This window comes from Salvelinus fontinalis, unplaced genomic scaffold, assembly GCF_029448725.1.
Source record: "Salvelinus fontinalis isolate EN_2023a unplaced genomic scaffold, ASM2944872v1 scaffold_0706, whole genome shotgun sequence".
In the NCBI taxonomy this organism is placed as follows: Eukaryota; Metazoa; Chordata; class Actinopteri; order Salmoniformes; family Salmonidae; genus Salvelinus; species Salvelinus fontinalis.
Genome location: NW_026600915.1, coordinates 42,501 through 60,263, shown reverse-complemented (window position 1 = coordinate 60,263; position 17,763 = coordinate 42,501). Strand labels below are relative to the sequence as shown.

The following is a 17,763-nucleotide window of genomic DNA, read 5'->3' as shown; positions in this document are numbered from 1 at the left end:
ACCAGGGTTTCTGCCTCTCCTGGCAGGTGAAATCCCTTCAGATCATGGACACACCACACGGCATGACACTGCAACTCAATGACGAAAGTAACACGTTGCTAACTAGTTATTATTTAAATACAGATTTAGACTTTGTTGTCACCTTGTTACTGAGTAATGTAATACTATTACTGTAACGCCCTGTGTTACTAATGGGTTTCCCCAACACTGGTGAAATAGCATCAATATGAGTAATGTAATACTATTACTGTAACGCCCTGTGTTACTAATGTGTTTCCCCAACACTGGTGAAATAGCATCAATATGAGTAATGTAATACTATTACTGTAACGCCCTGTGTTACTAATGGGTTTCCCCAACACTGGTGAAACAGCATCAATGAATAATGTAATACTATTACTGTAACGCCCTGTGTTACTAATGTGTTTCCCCAACACTGGTGAAATAGCATCAATATGAGTAATGTAATACTATTACTGTAACTCCCCGTGTTACTAATGGGTTTCCCCAACACTGGTGAAATAGCATCAATATGCACATAAAACGTTCAAGAGGAGTTTCGATAATAGAAGTGTGGTGAAGAAAGTATTGATTTATGGAGATAGGAACTGAATTCATTTCTGGAGGAATAAACACTTTAATTTAAATGTGACCCTCATGTCATATTTCATACGCTTTGGTAAAAAATGTTATATGACAATGTACATCAGGTTGGAGAAGAAAAAATACTCTGTCAATATTGGTTAGATGCCCAGCTTGGCAACACCATTCTAAAGGTCATCAATATTGGTTAGATGCCCAGCTTGGCAACACCATTCTAAAGGTCATCAATATTGGTTAGATGCCCAGCTTGGCAAAACCATTCTAAAGGTCATCAATATTGGTTAGATGCCCAGCTTGGCAACACCATTCTAAAGGTCATCAATATTGGTTAGATGCCCAGCTTGGCAACACCATTCTAAAGGTCATCAATATTGGTTAGATGCCCAGCTTGGCAACACCATTATAAAGGTCATCAATATTGGTTAGATGCCCAGCTTGGCAACACCATTCTAAAGGTCATCAATATTGGTTAGATGCCCAGCTTGGCAACACCATTATAAAGGTCATCAATATTGGTTAGATGCCCAGCTTGGCAACACCATTCTAAAGGTCATCAATATTGGTTAGATGCCCAGCTTGGCAACACCATTATAAAGGTCATCAATATTGGTTAGATGCCCAGCTTGGCAACACCATTATAAAGGTCATCAATATTGGTTAGATGCCCAGCTTGGCAACACCATTCTAAAGGTCATCAATATTGGTTAGATGCCCAGCTTGGCAACACCATTCTAAAGGTCATCAATATTGGTTAGATGCCCAGCTTGGCAACATCATTCTAAAGGTCATCAATATTGGTTAGATGCCCAGCTTGGCAACACCATTCTAAAGGTCATCAATATTGGTTAGATGCCCAGCTTGGCAACACCATTATAAAGGTCATCAATATTGGTTAGATGCCCAGCTTGGCAACACCATTATAAAGGTCATCAATATTGGTTAGATGCCCAGCTTGGCAACACCATTATAAAAGTCATCAATATTGGTTAGATGCCCAGCTTGACAACACCATTATAAAGGTCATCAATATTGGTTAGATGCCCAGCTTGGCAACATCATTCGAAAGGTGTTGGGCAACATCTTCTGATGTTCTTTTAAGCATTTAAAACTCTTCCCACACGAACAGCAGTGGAAAAGCTTCTCATCTGGTGCATCTTCAGAGTTGTTAAATGCCTGAAACTGAGAGCAGTGGTAAGGCTTCTCTCCGGTGTGAGTTCGCTGGTGTTGCTTCAGGTCTCCTGCCTGACTGAAGCTCTTCCCACACAGAGAGCAGTGGTAGGGTTTCTCTCCCAGGTGTATTATCCTCTGGTGTTGCTTTAGATGTGCTCAATTACTGACGCTTGTCCCACATTGGGAGCAGTGGTAAGGCCTCTCTCCTGTGTGTTTTCTGGTGCATCATTAGTTCGCTTGGTGTCGGAAAGCTCTTCCCACATTGATCACACGGGTAAGTCTCCTTTATTCTGTGAGTCTGTTGGTGTGGTATGAGGTGAGTTGGACAAATAAAACTGCCTTTGCAATCTGAACAGGGGTGGGGCCTACAAGTGTGCCTCCTCAACTCCTCTGGCTCATAGAAACTAGTGAAGCAGTCCATGCAGTGGTGATGTTTCTGTCTTGAGTTCCTCTGTCTGTGTTGTTTATGGTTTCCTGATGCTGTGGAACTGGACTCACTGTCTGAACCTGGGTTGGAGATCTCTCCTGTGGGAATATGGACATACAGTAGCTAGTTAAAGTCTACACCTCTTACATAGTCTACACATTTTGCTGCCTTTACTAAATATCAAAAGGGAATAGGTTAGATTTTTCCACAACCAATCTACACAACCTACCAAAATATTTACAAAGTTAAAGACAAATTATAGAACATTTAATAAGTCATAAAAAAACAAAGATGTCTTGATTGCATCACATGTCCTCACAACCCAGTTAATACTTCCTTGAGTACTTCCTGGAAGCACCTTTGGCAGCCATTACAGGTCTCAATTATATTGAAGCAGACTTAACTTGGCACATCTCTTATGGTCGGTTTTCCTCTAATTTTTACCTGATCTTCGCTCCTTTTATATTTATTTTCATCCTGACAAACTATCCTGTCTCTGCCAGTGACAAGCATACCCATAACAGGATCCTGACGCCACAATATTTAAAGATAGACACAGGTGGGTAAATAAGTTGCAGAGTGGGTTAGTGGTATACTGCTACCACAATCTCTGTCTAGAAGCTGAGCTCACTTTAACAATAATAGTTGTGGGAAGTGAGCTGTCAATAATAGTTTTGGAATCGCCTGCTTACCTGGATCAGTGATACTATTTACTTCTTCCTCCTCTAGATCTGGAGAAGACACATCCCTGTTCTCTTCTTTGATTGGACTCTCCTCCTCTTTGACTCCGCTCTCCTTCACCTCCTCTTTGAGTGGTCTTTCCTCCGTCGCCTCTGTGATGGCTCTCTCCTCCTCCTCCTCTGTGACAGCTCTCTCCTCCTTTTCTTCCTCTTTGATTGCTCTCTCCTCCTTTTCTTCCTCTTTGATTGCTCTCTCCTCCTTTTCTTCCTCTTTGAATGCTCTCTCCACTGCCTCCTCTGTGACAACTCTCTCCTCTTCTTCTTCTTTGACAATCACATTGACTTCCAGTGTTTGACTGCAGTCCTCCAGCTTCACTGAGACCACCTCTGGACCCTGCTGTGAGCTTCTCTGGGCTGGAACACCACATCCAGAACCCAGGGCCTCTGTGGACTTGGGTTCAGACATGGAAGTCTACAGATGGATCCAAAAGAGGCACAAAAAAAGTGAGTTTCACAAACAGGATGAGTTTCACTAGAACAGCTTTGCTAATAAAAAGGCAACGATAGCTAGCTAATGTTAACAAAACAATTCCTCACTAGGGTGGGATGCGATCTAGCAAGATAGCTAAATTACAAGCACGAAGTTAATTTAAAGCTGAACCAAAATGTAATTTGTTTTGTAATCACACTGGACAAATGGGTAAGTAAATGATTACTGAAATTGAAGTTACCTAACGCACGGCCTAGCTAGCTAGCCCTGCTAACTTACTAAGGTCAGCTAGCTAGCCATGCTAACTTACTAAGGTTTGTAGGTATATATATATATATATATATATACATACATACATACTGCTCAAAAAAATAAAGGGAACACTTAAACAACACAATGTAACTCCAAGTCAATCACACTTCTGTGAAATCAAACTGTCCACTTAGGAAGCAACACTGATTGACAATAAATTTCACATGCTGTTGTGCAAATGGAATAGACAAAAGGTGGAAATTATAGGCAATTAGCAAGACACCCCCAATAAAGGAGTGGTTCTGCAGGTGGTGACCACAGACCACTTCTCAGTTCCTATCCTTCCTGGCTGATGTTTTGGTCACTTTTGAATGCTGGCGGTGCTTTCACTCTAGTGGTAGCATGAGACGGAGTCTACAACCCACACAAGTGGCTCAGGTAGTGCAGCTCATCCAGGATGGCACATCAATGCGAGCTGTGGCAAGAAGGTTTGCTGTATCTGTCAGCGTAGTGTCCAGAGCATGGAGGCACTACCAGGAGACAGGCCAGTACATCAGGAGACGTGGAGGAGGCCGTAGGAGGGCAACAACCCAGCAGCAGGACCGCTACATCCGCCTTTGTGCAAGGAGGAGCAGGTGGAGCACTGCCAGAGCCCTGCAAAATGACCTCCAGCAGGTCACAAATGTGCATGTGTCTGCTCAAACGGTCAGAAACAGACTCCATGAGGGTAGTATGAGGGCCCGACGTCCACAGGTGGGGGTTGTGCTTACAGCCCAACACCGTGCAGGACGTTTGGCATTTGCCAGAGAACACCAAGATTGGCAAATTCGCCACTGGCGCCCTGTGCTCTTCACAGATGAAAGCAGGTTCCTCTGCAGCTGCCACCACAACCTCAATGTTCTGTGACGTTCTATCCCTGCAGTACAGTTCATAACCATTACTATAAAATGCTAAAAATCCAATCTTACTGAAACATATATCACTTGTTGGCCTTCCCTCTGGACTGGTACAGATCTACTGCTCACACCACTGCTCTCAGGATCCCTCCCCCTTAACCAATCTTCCTCTACTTTCTTCACTACCTCAGCGTACGACATCTTCTGCACTATTCTAACCCTGGAAACCTCAACCTGCGTCTCACCGGACATTTCTGATCCCAGCCACATGGACATTCCTATTGCTGTTATGTTGTGTTTATAGCTACATGTTGTGAATGATTTAGTTGACTTTTTCTTCAAATATAGCTTAAACTTGAAGCGTGACTGGACTAACTAGCTAGCTAACAATAGCAGCAGTTACCGTGGGGTGCGCGAGAATGGGCGGCGTTGATTATGCTGAGTGTCATTATTGTAACTTTTATAATGTTTTTTGCACCGGTCAGATGTCAATCATTCAGAAGACGCACTAATGCTGGAGTCCAAAGGCGGCAAACAGGGAGAAGCGGGCTGATAAATATGAGGTTGTGATTGATCGCTAACCCTTCCATCCAGCCGCTGAACGGGACCGGTACATTGGCCCTGTATCCTTACAGTACACGAGGACGCACATACAGTGCAGTGGACACAGTGCTTTGTAAGCTAGGTGGGAATCTCTTGTGATTAAAAACATATTTTGTTATTTTACTGATTTTAAAAAGGTACTGAGATATGCAAACCATTATTTAATCTAATTAAAAGTATCCTAAAATACGCAGGGGAACCGTCCATGACCTTTAGGGTATCCTGTGAGGCAGAGCAAGGTGCCCTGTGGTCAGTAGGAGAGCAGCTTCTTCAAGGTTTTTGGGGGGAAACATTCCCCCCAGATGAAACCAAAATGTAGCGGCAATTAAGACAGACAGGAGGAGGAGGAGACGGGTTCCCCTGCAGCTGGGCTACTAGCGAGGTCTGCCCTGTACCTAAGATTGAAGGTATTTGATAGCTTGTGTGTTAGGAAGAGGGAGGTAGATTGGTATTTATCAGGTGACATAAAAGCTCCAGAGGTAATTCATTACATTTGAAAAGAAACTGGATTTATAAACTGTATACAAAAGTAATAATGTATTTGTGCAACTAGTGATATCTTTGTATTTTTATGTTAAAAGAGAGTGTAAGGGAGGAGACAACCTCTGACCCAGAGACTCTGCCTGTGGAAATGGGCCCTTGTTGCGTCATCACAAGCTTCAGTGACACTAGAGGTTTGGAACGTTAAATGACCTTGTCCACTTTAAGTATTATATTAGTTATAGGATTCTTCTTGTAACTTAACAATCTGATTGGCTTTTGTTTTGTTACTGTCCCTGTATTGATGTTCAGTCTCTAGAGGACATGAGGGAGATCCGGCGTCTTCAAGACGAGGCCTACCATCTCTCTCTGGCTGCAGACCAGGACAAAGTATATAATATAACTTAGTAAATCTGTTCAGATCACACATCGGCAGTAAAACAGGAAACACTTTTTCATATACAGAACAGATTCTTATTTTAGCCACACAAGAGATGAAAGGTCGTGGTTTTGAGGAGCGGGAGAGCAGGCGGAGGAAGGTAATGGATTTCACCAAGTTCATATCTGTGTATTATGTAAAAGGGGTAAACGCAGACGTTCTGTACATTACCTTGGAAATAATTGATGACGCAGCGTGACAAGACGGAGACGAGTCCCTTTGCGGAGTTCATGTTTCCAAGGTAACGTACAGAACAGAGTTCATGTTTCCAAGGTAACGTACAGAACAGAGGAGTTCATGTTTCCAAGGTAATGTACAGAACAGAGGAGTTCATGTTTCCAAGGTAACGTACAGAACAGAGGAGTTCATGTTTCCAAGGTAACGTACAGAACAGAGGAGTTCATGTTTCCAAGGTAACGTACAGAACAGAGGAGTTCATGTTTCCAAGGTAACGTACAGAACAGAGGAGTTCATGTTTCCAAGGTAACGTACAGAACAGAGGAGTTCATGTTTCCAAGGTAACGTACAGAACAGAGGAGTTCATGTTTCCAAGGTAATGTACAGAACAGAGGAGTTCATCCTACTGATACCACAGTTGCCAAAGACAACAATATGAAAGCACACATTTACCAGTAGAAATCCTGCTGCTACTGTGCTCTGGCTTGTAGCTCCCACCACCACCCAGCCTGTTAGCAGTGGTGTAAAGTACTGAAGTAAAAATACTTTAAAGTACCACTTAAGTCATTTTTGGGGGTATCTGTACTTTACTTTTTATTTTTTGAAAACATTTACTTCACTATATTCCTAAAGAAAATGTACTTTTTACTCCATACATTTTCCCTGACACCCAAAAGTACTCATTATATGTTGAGTGATTAGCAGGACAGGAAAATGGTCCGATTTACCCACTTATCAAGAGAACGCGGTCATCCCTACTGCCTCTGATCTGGCAGACTCACTACACCCATGCATCGTTTGTAAATGATGTCGGAGTGTTGGAGTGTACCCCTGGCTGTCCATACATTTTAAAAACAAGAAAATGGTGCCATCTGTTTTGCTTAATATAAGGAATTTGAAATGATTTATACTTTTACTACTCAAGTATATTTCACCAATAACATTTACTTTGATACTTAATTAAGTATACTTAGACTTTTTCTGGGTGAATTTCATTTGAGTAACTTTCTTTAAAAAAGGTATCTATACTTTAACTCTAATATTTGTACAATTGGATACTTTTCCCCCCACAGCCTGTTAGGTTCTGTGTTCCTGCCGGGGGGATTGGTAATAGCTTACCGTGTTCACTGCCTGTTAGGTTCTGTGTTCCTGCCGGGGGGATTGGTAATAGCTTACCGCGTTCACTGCCTGTTAGGTTCTGTGTTCCTGCCGGGGGGATTGGTAATAGCTTACCGCGTTCACTGCCTGTTAGGTTCTGTGTTCCTGCCGGGGGGATTGGTAATAACTTACCGCGTTCACTGCCTGTTAGGTTCTGTGTTCCTGCCGGGGGGATTGGTAATAGCTTACCGCGTTCACTGCCTGTTAGGTTCTGTGTTCCTGCCGGGGGGATTGGTAATAGCTTACCGCGTTCACTGCCTGTTAGGTTCTGTGTTTCTGCTGGGGGGATTGGTAATAGCTTACCACGTTCACTGCCTGTTTGGCCGGGCGGCCAGCTCTAGGAAGAGTCTTCGTGGTTCCAAACTTCTTCCATTTTATAATAATGGAGGCCACTGTGTTCTTAGGGACCTTCAATGCTGCAGCAATTCTTTGGTACCCTTCCCCAGATCTGTGCCTCAATACAATCCTGTCCCGGAGCTCCACTGACAATTCCTTCGACCTCATGGCTTGGTTTTTGCTCTGACATTCACTGTCAACTGTGAGACCTTATATAGACAAGTGTGTGCCTTTCCAAATCATGTCCAATCAATTGATTTTACCACAGGTGGACTCCAATCAAGTTGTAGAAACATCTCAAGGATGATCAATGGAAACAGGATGCACCTGAGCTCAATTTCGAGTCTCATAGCAAAGGGTCTGAATACTTATGTAAATTAGGTGCATTACGCCACTGAACTCGTTCTCTTTCAGTCACCCACGTGGTACCTGCTTCTATAAACCAATGAGGAGATGGGAGAGGCAGAACTTGCAGCGCGATCTGCGTCACTCGTTGGCGCGCAGTTTGTGTTCCGTGTAAAGCATTTTACTGTAGATCTACACCTGTTGTATTCAGCGCACGTGACAAATACAATTTGATTTCATGAGCTGAAAATGACTAAATACAAAAATAACACTTAAAATATACATTAATCAGGAATGTGATCAAATCTAGAGAGGATGTAGAGATCACCCTCTCGTGTTACAATTGCTTTATTCAATTACAATAACTTACCTCATGTGCAGGTTGACCACGGAGTGCGACACATTGGGAACATCTGCCATTTGTCTTATGGTCATATGACCATCTATGAGGAACGGAAGCTGCTCCTTGGTGACCGGATACCGCCTTCCGGCCAAAGGGGCTTGATAGGCCACTAAAATAAACAATAAATTAGCTACAACATACACTGCTAAAAACTGTTTTAGGTTAAAAGACTAAGAACACCATATATAATTTAGGAACAGCATTAGAGATAAGCCAACCAAATGTTTTTTTTCATTGACTTCATTGATTTTGCGATATGCGCCTCTTTCAGATTTGACACAGGAGATTTAACACAGGACAAGTAAATTATACAAAATCTCAGGCTATGCCACGCATGCCGTTCAAAAAATGATACAAATGTAACAACTTGCAATCTTGGTAAGGTTGGTAATCTTGGTAACGTTGGTAAGGTTGGTCATCTTGGTAACGTTGGTAATCTTGGTAAGGTTCCCGTTGCTGAATGTCCTTCGCCTCTTGCAGGAACTCCTCTCCAACAGCAATTAGATTGCTGACCATCTCTTCATCGATCAAATGACCGCTTGGCTACCGAAGGCTCCGCAACATGGTCTCTAGCCGGAAAAATGGACAGCAGACTCGATTGATCTATGACATTTTATTTGTATGTAATGTTAGCTAACAACCCCAAGCGTGTTCACTTGTCTAATATGTGACAACTCTCAGATACTATCTAGACCTATGACAATCGTGCATTGACAGGCGATGCAGTTTTAATAGCTACTAGCTAAAATGGTTCTTCATACAGACATCTAGCAATAGTAACGTTAGCAGGTTAACGTTTTATAGATTCCATAACTAGATTATGGACAATTAACGTTAGCTAGCTATCGGTTTAATGTCAATGGCGGGCAGATCTAACTAGTTAACGTTGGTCGTTCGGTAACGTTATATTATCTAGCTACTTTTTCCTGCAGCTGTTACACCACTCCCTATCAACACCTAGCTATCTAACATTAAGTTAAAGTCACCTGGCTATTTATGGTTGAAGTCCATCTCTTCTGTCTGTGAGCAGCAGTCTGGTGCAATCAGAGATGGTACATTCATAAATGTTCAAGAAACTGGGCAGACAACATTCAAAATAAACACATCAACAAACAAAACCCATCACAGTCAATTCCAAAATATATCCATACACAGGCGGAACAATCCCCGACAGGATTTCTTGCAAGGCTTCTGCTGTGAAATCCTGAAGATCCCGAAAACGTTCAGCTGCGTTCACAATAATAACAATGTTCTGACTCCAACTGTGCCGTACAGTTTATGGCCATGTGAGGGCGCTACAATCACTCACAAATCACACACAAAAAAACGAGTCTTGGGGTTTCCTAGTATCCAACACAACTTTATTTATCATGTTTCCCTTCTTCTTCGTCATGGTAACCTACGCAATCTCACTCTCTGCTATTATCTTCACCAGACTAGCAGGTTTAAACCAAACATCCGCCTTCGCCATCTTTCCTAGTACATTTTTACTCGATCGGTGATGTTATCTTGAAGACCCTTTTGAAGAAAGATCTGTGATGTTTTGGACTTTTAAAACTGCAGTTAAAATTCCGTAATTGCAGTTGACTGTGGTATTTTGGAGTTACACTGCAAAATTACTGCAGTAGAATAAAAACAAGTGTTATTTTGTAGCTTTATTTGCAACATACGGCAGTTATTCTGCACTCTGAATGCAATCTATTTTTCCTAGGGGGATTTTATATCTTTATACCATTTTGTTTGGAAGAAATGGCTATTTTCAGCTCAGATAATCCGTGAAATGTCTTGAATACTATTTTTAGCAGCAACTTCTTTAAATTGTATTGGCAGATTGCAAAGCAACTTCTTTACAAGCTGTTTTTAATACGGGTTGATAGTTCCATCTTGTGGTTGAACGGAGCTACTACATCCATTGCATAAATAACTACTGTCTCTTCAAGTAGGTTAGGTGGTGAAAAATTATACAAATAGGTATCCTGAATGATGCCTAAACCCCGTAGAAGCATGAAAAAACAAAGCAGTAACGTAAATTACCTTTTTATTTACCTTCAGTTTTACGTCATGTTAGTATAGGTCAACACAATATCTCATAATTATAATGTGAATAATCAAATACACAATGACAGAGAAAAATGCAGTGTGACACAGCTGCATACAGTGTTTCAACTTATGTACATTATATATAGGCTAGGAGTAGGGTTTCTACTTATGTACATTATATATAGGCCAGGAGTAGGGTTTCTACTGATGTACATTATATACAGGCTAGGAGTAGGGTTTCTACTTATGTACATTATATATAGGCCAGGAGTAGGGTTTCTACTTATGTACATTATATATAGGCTAGGAGTAGGGTTTCTACTTATGTACATTATATATAGGCCAGGAGTAGGGTTTCTACTTATGTACATTATATATAGGCTAGGAGTAGTGTTTCTACTTATGTACATTATATATAGGTCAGGAGTAGGGTTTCTACTTATGTACATTATATATAGGCCAGGAGTAGGGTTTCTACTGATGTACATTATATATAGGCTAGGAGTACGGTTTCTACTTATGTACATTATATATAGGCCAGGAGTAGGGTTTCTACTTATGTACATTATATATAGGCTAGGAGTAGGGTTTCTACTTATGTACATTATATATAGGTCAGGAGTAGGGTTTCTACTTATGTACATTATATATAGGCTAGGAGTAGGGTTTCTACTTATGTACATTATATATAGGCTAGGAGTAGGGTTTCTACTTATGTACATTATATATAGGTCAGGAGTAGGGTTTCTACTTATGTACATTATATATAGGCTAGGAGTAGTGTTTCTACTTATGTACATTATATATAGGTCAGGAGTAGGGTTTCTACTTATGTACATTATATATAGGCTAGGAGTAGGGTTTCTACTGATGTACATTATATATAGGCTAGGAGTAGGGTTTCTACTTATGTACATTATATATAGGCCAGGAGTAGGGTTTCTACTTATGTACATTATATATAGGCTAGGAGTACGGTTTCTACTTATGTACATTATATATAGGCCAGGAGTAGGGTTTCTACTGATGTACATTATATATAGGCCAGGAGTAGGGTTTCTACTTATGTACATTATATATAGGCTAGGAGTAGGGTTTCTACTTATGTACATTATATATAGGCCAGGAGTAGGGTTTCTACTGATGTACATTATATACAGGCTAGGAGTAGGGTTTCTACTTATGTACATTATATATAGGTCAGGAGTAGGGTTTCTACTTATGTACATTATATATAGGCTAGGAGTAGGGTTTCTACTTATGTACATTATATATAGGCCAGGAGTAGGGTTTCTACTTATGTACATTATATATAGGCTAGGAGTAGGGTTTCTACTTATGTACATTATATATAGGTCAGGAGTAGGGTTTCTACTTATGTACATTATATATAGGCTAGGAGTAGGGTTTCTACTTATGTACATTATATATAGGCTAGGAGTAGGGTTTCTACTTATGTACATTATATATAGGTCAGGAGTAGGGTTTCTACTTATGTACATTATATATAGGCTAGGAGTAGTGTTTCTACTTATGTACATTATATATAGGTCAGGAGTAGGGTTTCTACTTATGTACATTATATATAGGCTAGGAGTAGGGTTTCTACTGATGTACATTATATATAGGCTAGGAGTAGGGTTTCTACTTATGTACATTATATATAGGCTAGGAGTAGGGTTTCTACTGATGTACATTATATATAGGCCAGGAGTAGGGTTTCTACTTATGTACATTATATATAGGCCAGGAGTAGGGTTTCTACTTATGTACATTATATATAGGCCAGGAGTAGGGTTTCTACTGATGTACATTATATATAGGCTAGGAGTACGGTTTCTACTTATGTACATTATATATAGGCTAGGAGTACGGTTTCTACTTATGTACATTATATATAGGCCAGGAGTAGGGTTTCTACTGATGTACATTATATATAGGCTAGGAGTACGGTTTCTACTTATGTACATTATATATAGGCCAGGAGTAGGGTTTCTACTGATGTACATTATATATAGGCCAGGAGTAGGGTTTCTACTGATGTACATTATATATAGGCTATATAGGATAAGTAGAAACACTGTATGCAGCTTTGTGTAACACTGTTCACGTTTCTCTGTCTCTCTCTCTCTCTCTCTGTCTGTCTCTGTCTCTCTCTCTCTCTGTCTCTGTGTGTCTCTCTCTCTCTCTCTCTCAGTCTCTCTCTCTATCTATGTCTCTTTCTCTCTCTCTCTCGCTCTCTCTGTCTCAGTCTCTCTCTCTCTCTCTCTCTCTCTCAGTCTCTCTCTCTATCTATGTCTCTTTCTCTCTCTCTCTCGCTCTCTCTGTCTCAGTCTCTCTCTCTCCCTCTCTCTGTCTCAGTCTCTCTCTATATATATGTCTCTCTCTCTCTCCCTCCTTTCACGACAAGGGACTCGGCTTTAAACTCTGAGATAGTCTCTTACCTGAGACTGGATTCTGGACCTCAGAGTCTTGTGACGAACAACTTTATGTTGACTCTCTCATCTCTGTCCCTGTCCTGACAGCAGTATCCACAGACACCTGACAGCAGTATCCACAGACACCTGACAGCAGTATCCACAGACACCTGCCACAGTATCCACAGACAGACACCTGACAGCAGTATCCACAGACAGACACCTGACAGCAGTATCCATAGACACCTGACAGCAGTATCCACAGACACCTGACAGCAGTATCCACAGACACCTGACAGCAGTATCCACAGACAGACACCTGACAGCAGTAACCACAGACAGACACCTGACAGCAGTATCCACAGACAGACACCTGACAGCAGTATCCATAGACACCTGACAGCAGTATCCACAGACACCTGACAGCAGTATCCACAGACACCTGACAGCAGTATCCACAGACAGACACCTGACAGCAGTAACCACAGACAGACACCTGACAGCAGTATCCACAGACAGACACCTGACAGCAGTATCCACAGACACCTGACAGCAGTATCCACAGACACCTGACAGCAGTATCCACAGACACCTGACAGCAGTATCCACAGACAGACACCTGACAGCAGTATCCACAGACAGACACCTGACAGCAGTATCCACAGACTCCTGACAGCAGTATCCACAGACAGACACCTGACAGCAGTATCCACAGACAGACACCTGCCACAGTATCCACAGACAGACACCTGACGGCAGTATCCACAGACACCTGACAGCAGTATCCACAGACAGACACCTGACAGCAGTATCCACAGACAGACACCTGCCACAGTATCCACAGACAGACACCTGACAGCAGTATCCACAGACAGACACCTGACAGCAGTATCCACAGACAGACACCTGACAGCAGTATCCACAGACAGACACCTGCCACAGTATCCACAGACAGACACCTGACAGCAGTATCCACAGACAGACACCTGACAGCAGGTTCCACAGACAGACACCTGACAGCAGGTTCCACAGACAGACACCTGACAGCAGTATCCACAGACAGACACCTGACAGCAGTATCCACAGACAGACACCTGACAGCAGTATCCACAGACACCTGACAGCAGTATCCACAGACACCTGCCACAGTATCCACAGACAGACACCTGACAGCAGTATATACAGACAGACACCTGACAGCAGTATCCACAGACAGACACCTGACAGCAGGTTCCACAGACAGACACCTGACAGCAGGTTCCACAGACAGACACCTGACAGCAGTATCCACAGACAGACACCTGACAGCAGTATCCACAGACAGACACCTGACAGCAGTATCCACAGACACCTGACAGCAGTATCCACAGACAGACACCTGCCAGCAGTATCCACAGACAGACACCTGACAGCAGTATATACAGACAGACACCTGACAGCAGTATCCACAGACACAATGTCAGAGACACAGTATCCACAGTGTCTCTGACATTCACTCAGAGTCCCATAAATCAAATCAAATCAAGTTTATTTTATATAGCCCTTCGTACATCAGCTAATATCTCGAAGTGCTGTACAGAAACCCAGCCTAAAACCCCAAACAGCAAGCAATGCAGGTGTAGAAGCACGGTGGCTAGGAAAAACTCCCTAGAAAGGCCAAAACCTAGGAAGAAACCTAGAGAGGAACCAGGCTATGAGGGGTGGCCAGTCCTCTTCTGGCTGTGCCGGGTGGAGATTATAACAGAACTATGCCAAGATGTTCAAAATGTTCATAAGTGACAAGCATGGTCAAATAATAATCATGAATCATTTTCAGTTGGCTTTTCATAGCTGATCATTAAGAGTTGAAAAACAGCAGGTCTGGGACAGGTAGCGGTTCCATAACCGCAGGCAGAACAGTTGAAACTGGAATAGCAGCAAGGCCAGGTGGACTGGGGACAGCAAGGAGTCATCATGCCCGGTAGTCCTGATGTATGGTCCTAGGGCTCAGGTCCTCCGAGAGAGAGAAAGAAAGAGAGAAGGAGAGAATTAGAGAGAGCCAAGATTTTCAAAATGTTCATAAATGACAAGCATGGTCAAATAATAATCAGGAATAAAAGTCAGTTGGCTTTTCATAGCCGATCATTAAGAGTTGAAAGCAGCAGGTCTGGGACAGGTAGGGGTTCCATAACCGCAGGCAGAGCAGTTGAAACTGGAACAGCAGCAAGGCCATACCTGCCTTTGAACAGTAAACAGCTAGCTAGCTGGGTTAGCACACACATTAGCTAACATTCAAGCCAGTTTCAGCAACATATGACGTCATACACAAGCTTCTGAAAGCGGATACACAAGTTGGCATGAAACAGCAATGACTTTCCAGATGAAGTGGCACAGCTTTACTATGAAATGAAGACACTAACTATGTATACACACAGTAACACCCTCGAGTTAGGCCAGTCAGTGAGTACGTTTACATGCACAATAATAATAAGATATTAAACTGATTATGGGTTTTTGTCTGAACAGTGAAAACCATAGAAGAAGCACTCGGTCATGGTCTGCGCAAAACCTGCGCAGCAAAAACGCTCATAAACGAACATTAACGTATTGCTGCTCTGCTACAATTGTTTCTTGTTGCTAGACTACTGATGCCACAGAGATAGCTGGAGAAACAACATCAGAGGAATTATGATAGAAGGCTAACCGCAGCGAAATGATAATTCCATTTCTGCATCGTTTATTCCAAGCAACGGTGTAATACGAGAGATCGTAGGTGTCTGCTGTGCTCGTACGAAATCTAAAATAATCGCTTGGGGTTGGCTATAGCAGCTAGGCTGCTGTTGCTTTCGTATCGTTTTGAGGACAGGCATTTGATTATGTTTTGATCTCAAAGTAAGAGGTGTTTAAAAATATATATATTCCTACCAAATGCTTGTTTTTCCCCGCAGCTATAGCTGAGGCAAACGTGTCAACATAGCGAAATGAAGCATCGAAACATGACAAGAACACGCACGGAGAGGTTCTACAACTGTCCAATTCCTCCAAAGAGAGATTAGTTTATCATTTTATCTGTATCCAACTTCCACGATGTCTCTCGTGGCCAGCGATATCCCGACGGACGAAGACCTAGAAGATCTGGTGCGTCAACAACAGCGATGCTCAACTTGTACACGGCCAATGTGTTGTTTTACGACATCACTGATGTACTTAGCTACTGTAATACTACTTCTGTAGATTGGATACTGTTTTAACACCATCACTGTTGTAGTTAGGTACTGTAATACTACTTCTGTAGATTGGATACTGTTTTAGTTAGCTACTGTAATACTACTTCTGTAGATTGGATACTGTTTTAGTTAGCCTCTGTAATACTACTTCTGTAGTTTGGATACTGTTTTAGTTAGCCTCTGTAATACTACTTCAGTAGATTGGATACTGTTTTAGTTAGCCTCTGTAGTACTACTTCTGTAGATTAGATACTGTTTTAGTTAGCCTCTGTAATACTACTTCTGTAGATTGGATACTGTTTTAGTTAGCCTCTGTAATACTACTTCTGTAGATTGGATACTGTTTTAGTTAGCCTCTGTAATACTACTTCTGTAGATTGGATACTGTTGTAGTTAGCTACTGTAATACTACTTCTGTAGATTGGATACTGTTTTAGTTAGCCTCTGTAATACTACTTCTGTAGATTGGATACTGTTTTAGTTAGCCTCTGTAATACTACTTCTGTAGATTGGATACTGTTTTAGTTAGCCTCTGTAATACTACTTCTGTAGATTGGATACTGTTTTAGTTAGCCTCTGTAATACTACTTCTGTAGATTGGATACTGTTTTAGTTAGCCTCTGTAATACTACTTCTGTAGATTGGATACTGTTTTAGTTAGCCTCTGTAATACTACTTCTGTAGATTGGATACTGTTTTAGTTAGCCTCTGTAGTACTACTTCTGTAGATTGGTTACTGTTTTAGTTAGCCTCTGTAATACTACTTCTGTAGATTGGATACTGTTGTGGTTAGCTACTGTAATACTACTTCTGTAGATTGGATACTGTTTTGTGACATCACCGTAACAGCAGTTATTGTACTGTTACTCTATTAGTCTACCATAAGTTGTATAGATAGACTTACTAACTAGTTCTCCTCTCCTTGTTTCCAAGGTCGAGGATGGTCTTTCTCTTGCTACCTGCATATCAGACTCTGGAAAGGTGAGATGACTTTCTGCCCACTCCTGTGTGTGTGTGTGTGTGTGTGTGTGTGTGTGTGTGTGTGTGTGTGTGTGTGTGTGGTGTGTTTGTGAGTTCTCCTAAACCTGGTTTGTGTCTCAACAGAAAGCCAGGAAAAAGAAGCTGTCTGGTAAACCTCCCCCTTCTCCCAGTAAGACCAGCTATCATCTACAATACATCTGACTTTGAGAATCAAATTCAACTCCATTGCTTTTACCTCCATAACTTTGTTGTCTGTGTGTGTGTCTGTGTGTGTGTGTGTGTGTGTGCGCAGGGTCTCCGTATCTCTCCAGTATGGATGTGAACCCGAGGAGATCAGCGGTGTCAGCCTGGAGGCCCCTGAGAGGAACTCTGGGTGAGAGGGGGGAGGCCCTAGGGGGGAGAGGTGACACTCTGTTGGAGAGGGGTGAGACAGCTCGGACCCCAAAGGAGAGCTGTCTGGCTTCGCTAAGCAACGGGCACGGTGGGTCCAATGGAAATATTAACAGAACTTTATCACCGTAGAAAACAGCTCTTTTTACTAACATACCAATGTGGCTGTACTACAGAGAGACAACTCTATTCCTAAACCTCCATAGAAACCAGAGAGACAACTCTATTCCTAAACCTCCATAGAAACCAGAGAGACAACTCTATTCCTAA

The 17,763-nt window shown here is 42.0% G+C and overlaps 2 protein-coding genes across 8 annotated transcripts in view; one reads left to right on the top strand and one right to left on the bottom strand.

Annotated features, from left to right (window-relative positions):
• Positions 1-617: 617 nt before the first annotated feature.
• Positions 618-9,866, bottom strand: LOC129847110 (zinc finger protein 572-like). Its single transcript, XM_055914916.1, has 5 exons — positions 9,611-9,866; positions 9,446-9,493; positions 8,427-9,028; positions 2,893-3,352; positions 618-2,298 (listed from the first exon to the last, which is right to left on the bottom strand). Exons 4-5 carry the CDS (start codon positions 3,344-3,346, stop codon positions 1,934-1,936), a joined length of 819 nt encoding a protein of 272 aa, XP_055770891.1. The 5' UTR covers positions 3,347-3,352; positions 8,427-9,028; positions 9,446-9,493; positions 9,611-9,866; the 3' UTR covers positions 618-1,933.
• Positions 9,867-15,452: 5,586 nt separating this feature from the next.
• LOC129847106 (IQ domain-containing protein E-like) overlaps positions 15,453-17,763 on the top strand; it is a 21,222-nt gene continuing 18,911 nt past the window's right edge. Inside the window, exons 1-5 of one of the 7 annotated variants that reach the window (XM_055914907.1) lie at positions 15,454-15,664; positions 15,844-16,033; positions 17,056-17,103; positions 17,227-17,272; positions 17,396-17,584. In XM_055914907.1, coding sequence (XP_055770882.1) covers positions 15,983-16,033; positions 17,056-17,103; positions 17,227-17,272; positions 17,396-17,584 — 334 coding nt within the window. In that variant the 5' untranslated portion in view covers positions 15,454-15,664; positions 15,844-15,982. Of the gene's footprint in view, positions 16,099-16,150; positions 16,168-17,055; positions 17,104-17,226; positions 17,273-17,395; positions 17,585-17,763 lie in introns of those variants that run through there. The other 6 variants (XM_055914906.1, XM_055914910.1, XM_055914905.1 and 3 more) reach the window with 6 other exon arrangements.